Here is a 15,990-nt window from a genome sequence, read left to right as displayed (position 1 = left end):
GGCAGCACGTTCCAGTGGCAGCTCCAGCCTCCAGCAGCATGGCTTTGGGTGCTGACCCCTGGCTCCAGCCATGTGGTAGTGGATGCCACACCCAGCTCTGGCAGTGCAGCTTCTGACTCCAACCACAGTGCTTTGGGTGCTGACCTGCGATTCTGGACATATAGCAGAAGGTGCTGACTTGGATCCAGCTGCGCAACCCCCAGGCTCCAACTCTGGCCATGGCTCTGGTCACGGGGCTTCGGGCACTGACCCCCAGATTAAGCCATTCAGAGGGTGGCTCAACACCCTTCCCCATTGCACCGGGCCCCCGCAGTCTCCCCCAGCCTCTCATCCATCCCCGCATTGCCCCTGGCCCCTGCTTCCTTCCCCCCATACCCTCATCTAGGGCTTAATTTTTCCTGAGAAAAATGAAATTAACAAACATGCAGGTATCATTTTTCACAGCAGACTTAACTAGCTAGCTGGGAGGCTATACTTGTATATTTGTTAATATCACTTTTCACAGCTTCCCATCTAGCGAGTAATGTGCTGTGAAAAGTGATATTAACAAACATAAAAATATCACTTTTCACAGCATTATTTTTTATCAGAGAGTCTGCAAAAAAACCCTACATAAATAAATTACAATTATTTGGATTTATAAATGTGCATATTTATTTGTTTTTTCTAAAGTTAATTAGGTAGTTTAGGAAAAAGTGTCAGTGCGGCCACCAGCAAGAGTTGGTGGCTGCACCCTGAGGTCACCGAAAAATTGTTGTGAGAACCCCTGCTGTAGTCTGTATTTTATACAGGAGGTCAAACTTGATCATAAGACTCGGTTCTGGCTTCAACATCTATGAATCTGTTTGCAAGTCTATATGATAGTTGGGAAACCGGTCAGCCTTGTCTGGGGACCCAAGCCCCATTTAAACAAACCAACCCTATTCACCAAGAACATAAGAACACCTTTAACTTAATGTAAATAGGATTCAAGCACTGAGTTTAAGTGGTGTGCTCAACTGACCTCCTGGGAGATTATGGGTGGGATTTGTTTGGCTAGAACATCTTCTGCATCTAAGTAAAGGCAGGAGTGCAGAGACTGCCGATAGCGAGCAGGGCAGAGTGAGGGCAGCAGCTTCAGCAAATATTACTGAGCACACTCAGTCCATGTGAGCATGCTCAGTCCAAGCCAAGCAGCAAATCTGGGGCGCATGTGACCCTGTATGCCTGCCTCATGGACTTCAGAAAAGCAGACTTTAACAAACTTAGAGAAGTAGTAGGTATGGTCCCAGAGGAAGAATATCTAAGGGGAAGAAGGAGTTAAGAAGAGCTGGCAGTATCTGAGAGAGAATATTTAAAGCACAAAAAGGAAGACCCCCAATGCACATGAAAGATAGGAAGAATAGTAAGAGGCCAATATGGCTGAATCTGCAGCTTTTTTACTGACCTGAAAATCAAAAAGCAATCCAACAAAAAGTGGAAAAATGGATAAATTACTAAGGATGATTATGAAAGAACAGGAGAAACACATTGAAGAAAAAATGAGAGAGGCTGTGGCACAAAATGAGTTCCACATAGCAATGGACATAAAAAGAAATAAGAAGAGGTTCTATAACCATGTTAGGAACAAGAAAAAGATGAAGGAAAGTGTAGGCCCACTAGTTAGCAGGGAAGGATAGCTAACAATGAATACCATCAAGGAGGCTGAGCTTTTTAATGCCTATTTTACTTCAGTTTTCACTAAAGATTAATTATGATCAGATGCTTAACATTACTAGTATTAACAAGAAGGAGGAAGAAACACAATTTAGAATAGGGAAAGAATAAGCTGAAGAATGTTTAGTAAAGTTAGAGGTATTCACGTTGGCAGGGCCTGACCATATTTACCCTAGGACACTTAAGGAACTAGCTGAGGCAATCTCAGAAAACATTAGCAATTATTTTTGAGAACAGGTTAGGTCCCAGTGGACTGGAGAAAGTGTAACTGACTTCCTTTTTTTAAAAGGGGAACAAAGAGGACCCACAGAATTATTGACAAGGCAACTGAACTTTGATACCTGGATAGATACTGGAGGAAGCAGGGTTATAAGGAAGAGCTAGCATAGATCTGTCCAGTACAAATCAAGCTAAAACTAATTTATTTCTTTGGCAAGGTTACTCTCCTAGTGCATAGGGAAGTAGCACTAGACATGATTTAGCTTGATTTTAGTAAAGATTTGACACAATCCCACATGACATTATCATATGCAATCTAGGGAATATAGTCTAGATCAGTGGTCTCCAACCTTTTTATGCACAAGATCACTTTTTGAATTTAAGTGCGACACAGCATCTACCCCACGCCTTCCCCGAGGCCCTGCCCCTTCTCCAAAGCCCCGCCACACTCACTCCATCCTCCCCTCCCTCCGTCGCTCACTCTTCCCCACCTTCACTCACTTTCATCGGTCTGGGGCAGGGGTTTGGGGTTTGGGAGGGGTGTGGTCTCTGGACTGTGGCCGAGGGTTTCTGAGGGTGGGAGGGGGCTCTGGGCTGAGCCTGAGGCAGGGGCTTGGGATGCAGAAGGGGTTGAAGGGTGCAAGCTCTGGGAGGGAGTTTGGGTACAGGACGGAGCTCCAGGCTGGGGCAGAGTATTGGGGTGTGGGAGGGGTTATGGGGTGCTAGCTCTGGGGGGGGGGAGTTAGGGCTGGGGCAGGGGGTTGGGGTGTGGGAGGGGGTTCAGGGGCAGAAGGGGATATGGGGTGCTGGTTCCGGGAGGGGGCTCAGGGCTGGGGTGCGGGCTTCTGCCGGGTGGCACTTACTTCGGGCATCTCCCGGTTGGTGGTAGGCTCCCTGCCTGCTCCGGCCCCACACCGCTCACAGAAGCAGCCAGCACAATCCTGTGGCCCCGTGGGGGTGGAGGGGGGAAAGCATGAGGCTCCGTGCGCTGCTCCTGTCTACTTGTGAAACAGATTAATATAATTCTGGTGTGTATAAACAGAGATGATGTATGTAAGACACAGGAGGTAGTTGTCTTTTGTCTACTTGGCACTGCTGTGGCCTCAGATGGCATACTGTGTCCAGGTTTAAACACCACACTTTAAGAAAGGTGTGGACAAATAGGACAGAGTGTGGAGGAGAGTTACAAAAGTGATAAAAGATTTAGAAAACGTGAGCTATGAGAAAAGGTTACAATAAGTGGGGATATTTAGTTGTGAGAAAAAAGGCCTGAAGGGAGACCTTATAACAGTCTTCAAACATGTTACAGGGTGTTGTAAAAAGGATGGAGATCGGTTGTTCTCTATGTGCACTGAAGATAGCAGAAGAAGTAATCGGCTTAATGTGCAGCAAACAAGATTTAGGTTGGATATTAGGAAAAACTCTCTAACTGTAAGGATATTTAAGCACTAGAACAGTTATCACGGCAGGATCATAGAATCATAGAATATCAGGGTTGGAAGGGACCTCGGGAGGTCATCTAGTCCAACCCCCTGCTCAAAGCAGGACCTAATCTCCAACTAAATCATCCCAGCCAGGGCTTTGTCAAGCCTGACCTTAAAAACCTCTAAGGAAGGAGATTCCACCACCTCCCTAGGTAACCCATTTCAGTGCTTCACCATCCTCCTAGTGAAAAAGTTTCTCCTAATATCCAACCTAAACTTCCCCCACTGCAACTTGAGACCATTACTCCTTGTTCTGTCATCTACTACCACTGAGAACAGGTTCTAGAATCCCTGTCACTGAATGTTTTTAAGAACAGGGTGGACAAACACCTGTTAGAGATGGAGTAGGTTTATTTGGTCCTGCCTCAGCACAGGGATTGGACTAGTCAGGGACCACTGCCCCATTATGCAAGGTGCTGCATGGGGACACCTAGTAAAGCACAGTCTCCAGATGAAAGAGCTCCAAGTCTAACTAATATAGAATCATAGATATGTAGGGCTGAAAGGTACCTCAAGAAGCAAGGCAGGACCAAGTAAACCTAGATTATTCCTGACATGTTTATCCAACCATTTTTTTAAAGCCTTCAGCAATGGGGATTGCACAACCTCCCTCGGAAGCCTATTCCAGAGCTAAACTACCCTTCTAGTTAGAAAGTTTTTTCCCCAGTATCTGACCTAAATCTCCCTTGCTGCAAGTTAACTCTATTACTTCTTGTCTTACAATTCATCACCATCCTCTTTTTATCAGCCCTTAATATATTTGAAGACTGTAATCAGGTGGGTCCCCCCTCAGTCTTTTTCCCTAAGACTAAACATGTACATGTTTTTTAACCTTTCCTTATAACTCATATTTTCTAAATCTTTTATCATTTTGTTGCTCTCCTCCGGACTCTCTCCAGTTTGTCCACATCTTTCCTAGACTGTGGTGCTCAGAATTGGACACAGTACTCATACTGAGCCCTCCTCAGTGCTGAGTAGAGCAGGACAATTATGTCCTCTGTCTTAGATTCATAGATACTAAGGTCAGAAGGGACCATTCTGATCATCTAATCCGACCTCCTGCACAGCGCAGGCCACAGAATCTCACCCACCCACTCTTACAAAAAAACCTCACCTATGTCTGAGCTATTGAGTCCTTAAATCATGGTTTAAAGACTCAAGGAGCAGAGAAGCCTCCCTCAAGTCACCCATGCCCCATACTACAGAGGAAGGCGAAAAACCTCCAGGGCTTCTCCAATCTGCCCTGGAGGAAAATTCCTTCCTGACCCCAAATATGACGATCAGCTAAACCCTGAGCATATGGGCAAGATTGACCAACCAGATACCCAGGAAAGAATTTTCTGTAGTAACTCAGATCCCATCCATCTAATATCCCATCTCAGGGGATTAGTCCTATTTACCCTGAATATTTAAAGATCAATTACTTACCAAAATCCCATTATCCCATCATACCATCTCCTCCATAAACTTATCAAGTAGAATCTTAAAACCAGATAGATCTTTTACCCCCACTGCTTCCCTTGGAAGGCTATTCCAAAACTTCACTCGTCTGATGGTTAGAAACCTTCGTCTAATTTCAAGTCTAAACTTCCTGGTGGCCAGTTTATACCCATTTGTTCTTGTGTTCACATTGGTGCTGAGCTGAAATAATTCCTCTCCCTCTCCTGTATTTATCCCTCTGATATATTTATAGAGAGAAATCATATCTCCCCTCAACCTTCTTTTAGTTAGGCTAAACAAGCCAAGCTCCTTAAGTCTCCTTTCAGAAGACAAGTTTTCCATTCCTCCGATCATCCTAGTAGCCCTTCTCTATACCTGCTCCAGTTTGAATTCATCCTTTTTAAACATGGGAGACCAGAACTGCACACAGTATTCTAGGTGAGGTCTCACCAGTGCCTTGTATAATGGTACTAAAACCTCCTTATCCCTACTGGAAATGCCTCTCCTGATGCATCCCAAAACCGCATTAGCTTTTTTCACAGCCATATCACATTGGCAGCTCATAGTCATCCTATGATCAACCAATACTCCAAGGTCCTTCTCCTCTTCCATTACTTCTAATTGATGGGTCCCCAACTTGTAACTAAAATTCTTGTTATTAATTCCTAAATGCATGACCTTACACTTCTCACTATTAAATTTCATCCTATTACTATTACTCCAGTTTACAAGGTCATCCAAATCCTCCTGTATAATATCCCGATCCTTCTCTGAATTGGCAATACCTCCCAGCTTTGTATCATCTGCAAACTTTATTAGCACACTCCCACTTTTTGTGCCAAGATCAGTAATAAAAAGATTAAATAAGATTGGTCCCAAAACCGATCCCTGAGGAACTCCACTGGTATCCTCCCTCCAACCTGACAGTTCTCCTTTCAGTAGGACCTGTTGCAGTCTCCCCTTTAACCAGTTCCTTATCCACCTTTTGATGTTCATATTGATCCCCATCTTCTCCAATTTAACTAATAATTCCTCATGTGGCACGGTATCAAATGCCTTACTGAAATCTAGGTAAATTAGATCCACTGCGTTTGCTTTATCTAAAAAATCTGTTACTTTTTCAAAAAAGGAGATTAGGTTGGTTTGGCACGATCTACCTTTTGTAAAACTATGTTGTATTTTGTCCCATTTACCATTGACTTCAATGTCCTTAACTAATTTCTCCTTCAAAATTTTTTCCAGGACCTTGCATACTACAGATGTCAAACTAACTGGCCTGTAGTTACCCGGATTACTTTTTTTTCCTTTCTTAAAAATAGGAACTATATTAGCAATTCTCCAATCATTCGGTACTACTCCTGAGTTTACAGATTCATTAAAAATTCTTGCTAATGGGCTTGTAATTTCAGGTGCCAATTCCTTTAATATTCTTGGATGAAGATTATCTGGGCCCCCCGATTTAGTCCCATTAAGCTGTTTGAGTTTCGCTTCTACCTCAGATATGGTAATATCTACCTCCATATCCTCATTCCCATTTGTCATGCTACCATTATCCCTAAAATCCTCTTTAGCCTTATTGAAGACTGAGGCAAAGTATTTCTTTAGATATTGGTCCATGCCTAGATTATCTTTAACCTCCACTCCATCCTCAGTCAAGAACCTTTTACTATTGGTTTTAATTCCCTTTGCAAGGTCCAACTCTACTCGACTTTTAGCCCGTCTCACTTTATCCCTACATGTTCTGACCTCAATTAGGTAGCTTTCCTTGCTGATCCCTCCCATCTTCCACTCCCTGTATGCTTTCTGCTTCTTCTTAATCACCTCTCTAAGATGCTTGGTCATCCAGCTTGGTTTACAACTCCTGCCTATGAATTTTTTCCCCTTTCTTGGGATACAGGCTTCCGATAGCTTCTGCAGCTTTGATTTAAAGTAATCCCAGGCCTCCTCTACCTTTAGATCCATAAGTTCTTCAGTCCAATCCACTTCCCTAACTAATTCCTTAATTTTGAAAGTCAGCCCTTTTGATATCAAAAACTCTAGTTGCAGATTTATTTTTGTTAATCCTTCCATTTAGTTTGAACTGAATTAGCTCATGATCACTTGAACCAAGATTGTCCCCTACAACCATTTTTCTATGAGGTCCTCGCTACTCACCAAAATTAAATCTAAAATGGCATCCCTTCTAGTCGGTTCAGCAACTACTTGATGAAGGAATCCATCAGCTATCGCATCTAGGAAAATCTGAGCCCTATTATTATTACTAGCACTGGTCCTCCAGTCTATATCTGGGAAGGTAAAGTCTCCCATGAGCACGCAGTTTCCATTAGTATTTACTTTATTAAAAACATTAAAAAGGGCTCTATCCATATCCAAATTAGATCCCGGAGGTCTATAGCACACCCCAAGCACTATCGTAGGAGAGGCTTTACTAGTTATCTTCCCCAATGTAATTTTTGCCCAGACAGACTCTGTCTTATCCATTGCATCGCTTCTTATTTCTTTACATTCTACCTCATCATTGATATACAATGCTACTCCACCACCTTTACTTTTGTTTCTGTCTTTCCTAAACAGCACATACCCTTCAATACCTGTAGTCCAGTCATGACTACTATTCCACCATGTTTCTGTTATCCCTATAATATCTAGTTTCACTTCCTGCACCAGTAGCTCTAGTTCCTCCATTTTGTTACCTAGGCTCCTCGCATTGGTGTACAAACATCTTAATGTTTGCTGTTTGGGCTCGCTCACATTTTGTACCCTATTAGGCACAGTCATTCTACAGCCAGTATAACCTATTAGACTAGTATCCACACCGCCCTCGCTCCTTATATACATTCTCCTACCCACAGCTGTATCCTTTCTTACTTCGTCTTCTTCCCTCTCAATGCTAAAATTTGGCGTGGAGATTACCTGGACATCTCCCAACCATCTCCCCTAATTCCTAGTTTAAAGCTCTCTTAATCAGTTGTGCCAGCCTCAATCCTAGAAGTCTATTTCCTTCCCTACTCAGATGAAGTCCATCCCGAGAGAACTGTCCTCTGTCCGTGAATGCCTCCCAGTGGCCATACATCCCAAAGCCCTCCTTATAGCACCACTGCCTAAGCCATCTGTTGATAGTCAAAATCTTGTCACACCTTTGTTGCCCTTCTCTAGGAACAGGAAGGATCCCACTAAAGATCACCTGAGCCTCAATTTCCTTACGCGTCTTCCCCAGCCTAGCATAGTTTCCCTTAATACTTTCCAGTGAGAATCTAGCCGTATCATTTGTTCCCACATGAAGGATAATGAGGCGATTCTTTCCCGCTCCCTTTAGGATCTTTTTCAACCTCAGGTCTATATCCCGTATCTTAGCACCTGGAAGACAGCACACCCTTCTATTCTCTGGATCAGCTCTGATTACAGGCCTGTCTATTCTTCTCAGTAAAGAGTCCCCGATCACATAGACCTGCCTTTTCCTGGTGACAGTGCTATTCTCCAGTCTCTCCCCTGTTCCCTCTGGCTGCAAGTTCTTTCCATTCCTATTTTTCCCTTATAATCCTCTCAACCCATCCTGTATCCTCCTGGGGCTCATATTTGGTGTAGTCTCCTTGACTCTTTCCGCTTTTCCTATAGGACTATCCTCTCTTCTCTTCTTCCTTTCCCTTCCACCTTCAACAAGTACCTGCTGAGCCCCTTCTTCATTTTCCAACTCTGCAAACCTGTTCCTAAGCTCTATTTCTCCTTCACTAGCCCGTCTTTTCCTCTGCCTGGTCCTTTTAGTCACATGCTTCCACTGACCACTTTCCTCGCCCAGTCTCCCCTCAAAATTCCCCAGCCCTGCTTCCATCTGTGAGTCTGAGCTTTTCCCTTCAGATACCTCATATCTTTGCTTCATCATCTGCTCAAACCCCTTCCTAAACTCAACGAGACTTTCCACCTGCATCTCCAAACCTCGGATCTTTTCCTCCATCAGCTCTATCAGACGGCATTTCATGCAGAAAAAACTCTTACCAGGTCCCCCCTCCAGGATCATGTACATACCACAGCTTCCACATCCAGTCATCCTCAATGTGTCTTTCACTACAGGAGTCACTCCCACAGCTGCCTCCGTATCTGTCATCGCCTTCCCACCTAAGTCCTTCTCCTCCAACAGAACTCCCACTCAAACTCCCCTGTTTACATCTCTGTTTGCTAGCTCCTGTGCCGCTGCAGCTGTCTATGCCGCTGCCTGTTTTACATACAACGCTCCTGTTAATACACCCCAGAATATTAGCCCTTCTCATGAGGTTGTCGAGTTGGTGCACCAACATCTTCATGTTCTGTCTTGTGTTGGGGAAGGGTAGGTGTGGCAGGAGAGTAGTTGTGAGTGATGGGAAAGAGATTGTATCTCAGATAGCTAGAGAGGGTAGCAACTCTGCTAGGCTCCCCAGGGGAATAAGTTAGGGCAGTTTCCTAGGCAGAGGTGGTGAATCCTTGCTCCAGATCAGATCTTGTATGGTTTATAGCCCAGACCCTGGAGGGGAGGGGAAAGGATAGCAGGGAGCCTCTCTGCGCTTTCCTGCTTAGATCCTTTAATGAACTTTAAATGACTTTAATGAACAAGTTTCTTTGCCCCACAAGCAGGATTTCTGATTTTCAAACCTGATGACATCTCCTGGCTAGAGCAAGGAGAGGAGCTGTGGCTCCCTGATCTCCATGGATACAAGGAAAGAGAGATCCCAAGAAACACCCACACAGGTGAGGATTGTGCAAAACTGATTCAGAAACCAAATTTTGTATCCTCCTGGCAAACATCAATCATGAATTTTTATCAAATGTGTCTGACCATTTAGTCCTGCCTTCATCTATATTCAGAGGATGTGGAGGAAGGATGGGTCCTTTCCTCTCTCTTTTCTTGGAGGGAGAGTAGATAGGATTCATTTTTTTTTATCTCCTCAACAGTTACTTTGGTTTGTTTCCTCCTTTTCTTTCCCCTTTCTGAGGTTCCTATCCCCCCCATCCTCCCCCCGGCACAGGGACTGACTCCTGTCTGAATTCTCTCTCTGTCCCAGCAGGTGATGGGACGGTGAGTGATACTGAGGAGGAGAATCCTGAGCAGGAAGGTCCTGAGCAAGTGGAACCACAGGGGACAGTATCGGAAAGAGCCAAAGGGGATAGTTCCCAGAGTCATGAGGAGGGAGAAGCCCATGAGGGTCAGAGCAGGCCAGAGACAGAGCAAGAAAACCACTCAGAGGAGAGACAGGGTAAATCTAGAGGAATCAGGAAAATCAAAGAAACTGTTCAACAGAGAATCCCCAGTGGAGAGAGATCCTACATGTGTGGTGACTGTAAGAAAAGCTTCCAACACAGATCAGCCCTTATTAGACATCAGAGAATCCACACAGGGGAGAGACCCTACAAGTGTTTCGACTGTGGGAAAAGCTTCAGACAAACCTCAGCCCTTAGTAAACATCATACAGTCCACACGGGAGAGAGACCCTATGAGTGTCTAGAGTGTGGGAAAAACTTTCGTCAGAGGTTCCACCTTGTTAAACATCAGAGAATCCACACGGGAGAGCGACCCTATGAATGCCTCATGTGTGAGAAAAGCTTCAGTGAGAATTCACAGCTTCTATCACATCAGAGAACCCACACAGGAGAGAGACCCTATAACTGCCCCGATTGCGGGAAAAGCTTCCGTCATAGATCAGTCCTTGTTGAACATCAGAGAATCCACACGGGAGAGAAACCCTACAAATGCAATGAGTGTGAGAAAAGCTTCAGTCGGTTCTCTCACCTTCTTTCACATCAGAGAACCCACACAGGAGAGAAACCCTATAACTGCCCCGACTGTGGAAAAAGCTTCAGTGAAAGCTCAACCCTTATTCAACATCAGAGAATCCACACGGGAGAGAAACCCTACAAATGCAAAGAGTGTGGGAAAAGCTTCAGTCACATCTCACACTTCCTAACACATCAGAGAATTCACACAGGAGAGAAACCCTACAACTGCCTTTACTGTGGGAAAAGCTTCAGTCACAACTCGACTCTTACTCAACACCAGAGTATCCACACGGGAGAGAAACCCTACAAGTGCAATGAGTGTGGGAAAAGCTTCAGTCGGATTTCACGCCTCCTATCACATCAGAGAATCCACACAGGAGAGAAACCCTATAACTGCTCTGACTGCGGTAAAAGTTTCCGTCAGAGGTCAGTCCTTGTTACTCACCAGAGAGTCCACACAGGGGAGAAATCCTTTCAATGTCCAGAATGTGGGAAGAGCTTCACTGTGAGCTCAGCCCTTACTAAACATAGGAGAATCCACAGTGGAGAAAGTCCCTATGAGTGTACTGACTGTGGGAAAAGCTTCAGTCAGAATTCACAGCTTCTATCACATCAAAGAACTCACACAGGAGAGTGACCCTATAACTGCCCCAATTGCGGAAAAAGTTTCCATCATAGCTTAGGCCTTATTGAACATCAGAGAATCCACATGGGAGAAAAACCCTACAAATGTGCTGAGTGTGGGAAAAGCTTCGGTCGGATCTCTGGCCTCCTATCGCATCAGAGAATCCACCCTGGAGAGAAACGCTATAACTGCCCTGACTGCAGGAAAAACTTCTGTCAGAAGTCAGTCCTTGTTGCTCACCAGAGACTCCACACAGGGGAGAAACCCTTTTAATGCCCAGAATATGGAAAAAGCTTCACTGTGAGCTCACAAACATAAGAGAATTCACAGTGGAGAAAGACCATACAAGTGTATTGACTGGGAACGGCTTCAGTCATATCTCACACTTTCAATCATATCAGAGAACCTCCATTGGAGAGCCACCTTATAAATGCCCTGACTATGGGAAAGGCTTTCGGCACAGCTCAGACCTCATAACACATAAGAGAATCCAGAGATCACAAAACCAAGAATTGTCCTGGCTGGGGAAGGGCCAAGTGAATAGCACCTTTGCCAATTCCCACAAATCTCAGAGGGTCAGGCCAGGCCTGGCAGGAGTGGCCATGTAATGAGGACATGGTGTAGTTATAAAGCAGAAAATGAAATCACCTTCCTGGAGCAAAGCTGTGGAGAACGAGAATCTGAGATGAGACTTCCACATTGTGATGGGACTTTATTATAATTTTCCAGATACTTCCATTCAGGTTATCTATTGAACTTTGGTCTTGTATATCTAGAATCATCCCTATCCTATATGCTGTGACTTGCATTAACTCTTGATAATATTTTAGGCTGGTATCCACCGAGGGACTTAGGCGCTGTGACACTCAGTATTGCAGAGACTAAATTTTTTGGCACCTAGCAAATCACAGGAACAACACCAGGATCAACAAAGCCTGAGTTAGGAGCACCAGCTCCCTCTCTGCAATGAATGAGAGATAGGTGCCTTAGAATGAGATTCACAAAAGCCAGCATGCTAGGTAGGGCGCTGCCTAAGCTAGCCAATGGGAGATGACCAGAGGGATGTGTGCTAAACCTCACCCCTCCCAGGGGCATAGGAACTTATCTCTGTGATTGACAAACCAGGGAAAGTAGATGCGGCGGGGCCTGGTCCAGTAATTGTGTTCAGAAGCCGCCTAAGTCCGCACAAAACAGTGAGGAAAATTCTCCTAAGAACATCACCAGACAAAGTTCTAGCATTTGAATGTGACAACTTTTTAAGTGAAACTGATGTGGTGCTGATTTAAACTGCCTGCTTGCGCCTGTAACTGCCAGTTACTGTTCACACCTTGTCTGTGTAGTGCTGAGCTGACTTTAATTGTCTAATTAATTATCTGCCTTACTGCCTGTCAAGGTTCCTTCCCCACTCTGAACTCTAGGGTACAGATGTGGGGACCTGCATGAAAACCTCCTAAGCTTACTTTTACCAGCTTAGGTTAAAACTTCCCCAAGGTACTAACCATTTTACCTTTTGCCCTTGGACTTTATCGCTGCCACCACCAAACGTCTAACAGGTATATAATTGGGAAAGAGCCCGTTTGGAAATGTCTTTCCCCCCAAAATCCTCCCAACCCTTATACCCCCTTTCCTGGGGAAGGTTTGATAAAAATCCTCACCAATTTGCATAGGTGAACACAGACCCAAACCCTTGGATCTTAAGAACAATGAAAAAGCATTCAGATTCTTAAAAGAAGAATTTTAATAGAAGAAAAAGTAAAAAGAATCACCTCTGTAAAATCAGGATGGTAAATACCTTACAGGGTAATCGGATTCCAAACATAGAGAATCCCTCTAGGCAAAACCTTAAGTTACAAAAAGACACAAAAACAGGAATATCCATTCCATTCAGCACAGCTTATTTTCTCAGCTGTTTAAAAAAACAGAATCTAACGCATATCTAGCTAGATTACTTACTAAGTTCTAAGACTTCACTCTTGTTCTGTCCCCGACAAAAGCATTGCACAGACAGAGAGAGAGGCTTTGTTTCTCCCTCCCCCGAGCTTTTGAAAGTATCTTGTTTCCTCATTGGTCATTTTGGTCAGGTGCCAGCGAGGTTATCCTAGCTTCTTAACCCTTTACAGGTGAAAGGGTTTTTCCTCTGGCCAGGAGGGATTTTAAAGGAGTTTACCCTTCCCTTTATATTTATGACACTGCCTAAAAGAGCTACCCTTCAAAGCTTTGGTTTGGCAAGGACATAACTAAATCTCAGCTGTGCTTATTGTGTTATCCCAGCTTTGTGGAAATCCATTGCTTGATGGTTAATTTTCTTTTGTTGTCTTGTTTCAACTCAATTCCTAACTTTAAGTGCTACTGAGATCTAGCAACTTTGTCAATCACTGTTCTACTCTTGCCTGTATCTTGAGTTATGGCTACACTATGAGGCTTTTAGCGACACGGCTGTGCTGCTACTGCCAGGCAGCTAAAAGACATGCAGTGTAGCTGCTGTTTGTCGGCAGCAGAGTGCTCCTGCTGACAAAGTGCTGTTCACACTGGCGCTTTTTGTCAGTAAAACTTTTGTCATTCGGGGTTTTTTTTGTAACACCCCTGAACAACAAAAGTTTTGCTGACCAAGTGCCAATGTAAACAAACCCTTACACTCATGCTCTCCAGCTGTGCTGCCTTTGCACATGTGAGTGAGAATTACCTGCCAGTGAAAGAAATATCCTTAGATCTGTCTCCTTTGGGATATTACACTGTGTGTGTGTGTGACCAAAGCTATGTTCTAACTTCAGATTCATACTTTAATCTTTACTTGTGTGACTTCTAAACTTTAGAATACTCTTACTTTTAAAATAATTTTAACTATGTTGTGTGTGTTTTTAACTACAGAGTTGTCTCGTGTGTTCCTATTTTACACTCCAGACTAGCTTCATTCCAGTCTTGGGGTGGGAACTTCATTAGTTCCTATTTTACCTTTGCCCATTTTAAATAACAAAAGCAGGGTACTTTGTGATAGGGTTTTTTTTTGTATATTTGAACAATACAATGTCACCCATAGATGTATGGTATTACCTTTAATAAAAATAAAAGATGTAATAATAGCTTTGCTAGCTTTTATGAAGTTGACACTCCTTTCAATTGTATTGCCTTATCAACCTATCTAGTTTCATCCAAATTTATTTTTAGTTTAAAAGTTTTAATATCAGGTTGAATTGTTTATTTTGGGACATCCCTTATGCACAGGAAAAAGAAGCCTGGGTAAATTTTTATGTGGTTACTGCCTGAATGCATTAATAACAATAATCAATAATTCCATGTTTTCTTTGCTTTTCCTGAACCAGTCAGCTGAGGAGCAATTAATTAACAATTCCATCTATTTATTGTTTCTCCTAATTATCAGTTTTTATAATTGTTTCATTATTTTAGTAATTTTACTTTGAATATTACCTGGCAAACAACCCTTTTTTGCCTCACGCTCCTTTCATTCTGGGGAAGCACCTGAATCCCTGGTTTATAAATCATTGCGCTGGGCACTTGGACAGGTTAAAGGAGCTGTTTAAGCACAGTCTGATTAGCTGCAGTGAGATAGGCATCTGTTAGACTGAAGGGAAGGAGGAGGAACCTCCTAACAAGGCTGGAGGCTACTGAGCAGTATCTGCCTCTTGTCATAGGTGATTGCTGAGTTTTGCTGAACATCTGTGAAAGCCAAGGAGAGATCCTCACTGATGGCTGGGAAGCAGAGGTGGAGAGAATTCCCCTGTTCTGAACAGCCAGAGAGGGGACTTCTGCCAGGTGGTCCGGGACATGGAGTCAGAGATGGGTTGTGCTCCAAAAATGTCAGACTGTAGTTGTAGAAAATGAATGTTCTGTAAGAGGAAATGAATGTAGTGTGTTTATTTAATAATTAATTAATAATTAATGTTATGTGGGGGAAGGGGAAATGTACCTCAGCAATTTTTTTTAAGCTGAATTGTACGTGATGAAACCTCTATTGAGTTAACATAATGCAGTGGAAACTTCAGACCAATGGACTTGTGGAGAAACATGCCCAGACTCCTGAGTGCACACATGGCTGTGCTGATGAGCTCACAAAAATATGTAGGTGGAAACTGTTCTCCTTTTCTTGGAGGATAGAATTTGTGGGAGGAAAAGGGGACTCCCAGTGTCCTGTGTTCTCCACAGGCTGCAGGATGGCTTGGTTGAGGTACTGGATGTGAACATAGCTCCACAGTGTTTTCCAGCAGAGGTGTTTGCTTCTGCATGATGTCCAGGATCCTTTCCTGCATCTCCTTTCCTTTGTCCACAAGCTCCCTTGAGTGCAGGTGTAGGTGTACTCTGTAGGTAAGGCATAGGTATAAATTAAGGCAATAATGCATGGAGCCTGTGATGGGCTGGGGGGTACCCCATCCAGTGTGTGGTGAGTGCACCCCATCCTGTGAATAAGTCCTTAAGACTGCTCTTGACTCGGGGCCATGACACCTAATGGTCAGAGTCTGTAGACTTGCCCTCATTCTCAGGACCATAAGGCCCAATGGCCAGAGTCAATAGGGTTGCCCTTGCTCACAGGGCTGCTAGGCCTAGTGTCGAGAGTCAATAAACTGACCCTTACTCTGAGGGCTGTAAGGATGTCTCAAAAGCTTTAGCAAAAGCAGTTAATCAGGAGTAACCCTAAATCATAATATAGCACAAGACAGATTGCTGTATTGCCCAAACTGCTGACAGGAAACACAAAATACTGGTTTATACAAGTCTGGGATATTTTAAGTTATGAACATAAGCCAATGTCTGACCACGAGAATGTTA

At 43.8% G+C, this 15,990-nt stretch overlaps 1 protein-coding gene and 1 long non-coding RNA gene across 4 annotated transcripts in view; both read left to right on the top strand.

The window, feature by feature from the left end:
- The window catches only part of LOC119842755 (zinc finger protein 883-like), a 76,876-nt gene extending 65,034 nt beyond the window's left edge, over nt 1-11,842 (top strand). Inside the window, exons 5-6 of one of the 3 annotated variants that reach the window (XM_043496773.1) lie at nt 9,441-9,557; nt 9,872-11,842. In XM_043496773.1, the coding sequence (XP_043352708.1) occupies nt 9,441-9,557; nt 9,872-11,220 (1,466 nt within the window). In that variant the 3' untranslated portion in view covers nt 11,221-11,842. The remainder of the gene's footprint in view (nt 1-9,440; nt 9,558-9,871) is intronic. The other 2 variants (XM_043496774.1, XM_038371274.2) reach the window with 2 other exon arrangements.
- A 1,554-nt stretch (nt 11,843-13,396) lies between these two features.
- On the top strand, nt 13,397-14,876 carry LOC122456652. The gene is made up of 2 exons (XR_006275639.1): nt 13,397-13,428; nt 13,480-14,876. It is a non-coding gene; the product is annotated as an uncharacterized LOC122456652 (long non-coding RNA).
- The last annotated feature ends 1,114 nt before the right edge of the window (nt 14,877-15,990 follow it).

Source organism: Dermochelys coriacea, chromosome 14 (assembly GCF_009764565.3).
Source record: "Dermochelys coriacea isolate rDerCor1 chromosome 14, rDerCor1.pri.v4, whole genome shotgun sequence".
Classification (NCBI taxonomy): Eukaryota; Metazoa; Chordata; order Testudines; family Dermochelyidae; genus Dermochelys; species Dermochelys coriacea.
Note: the sequence above shows the minus strand (reverse complement) of the source record. Positions and strands in the feature narration are given on the sequence as shown.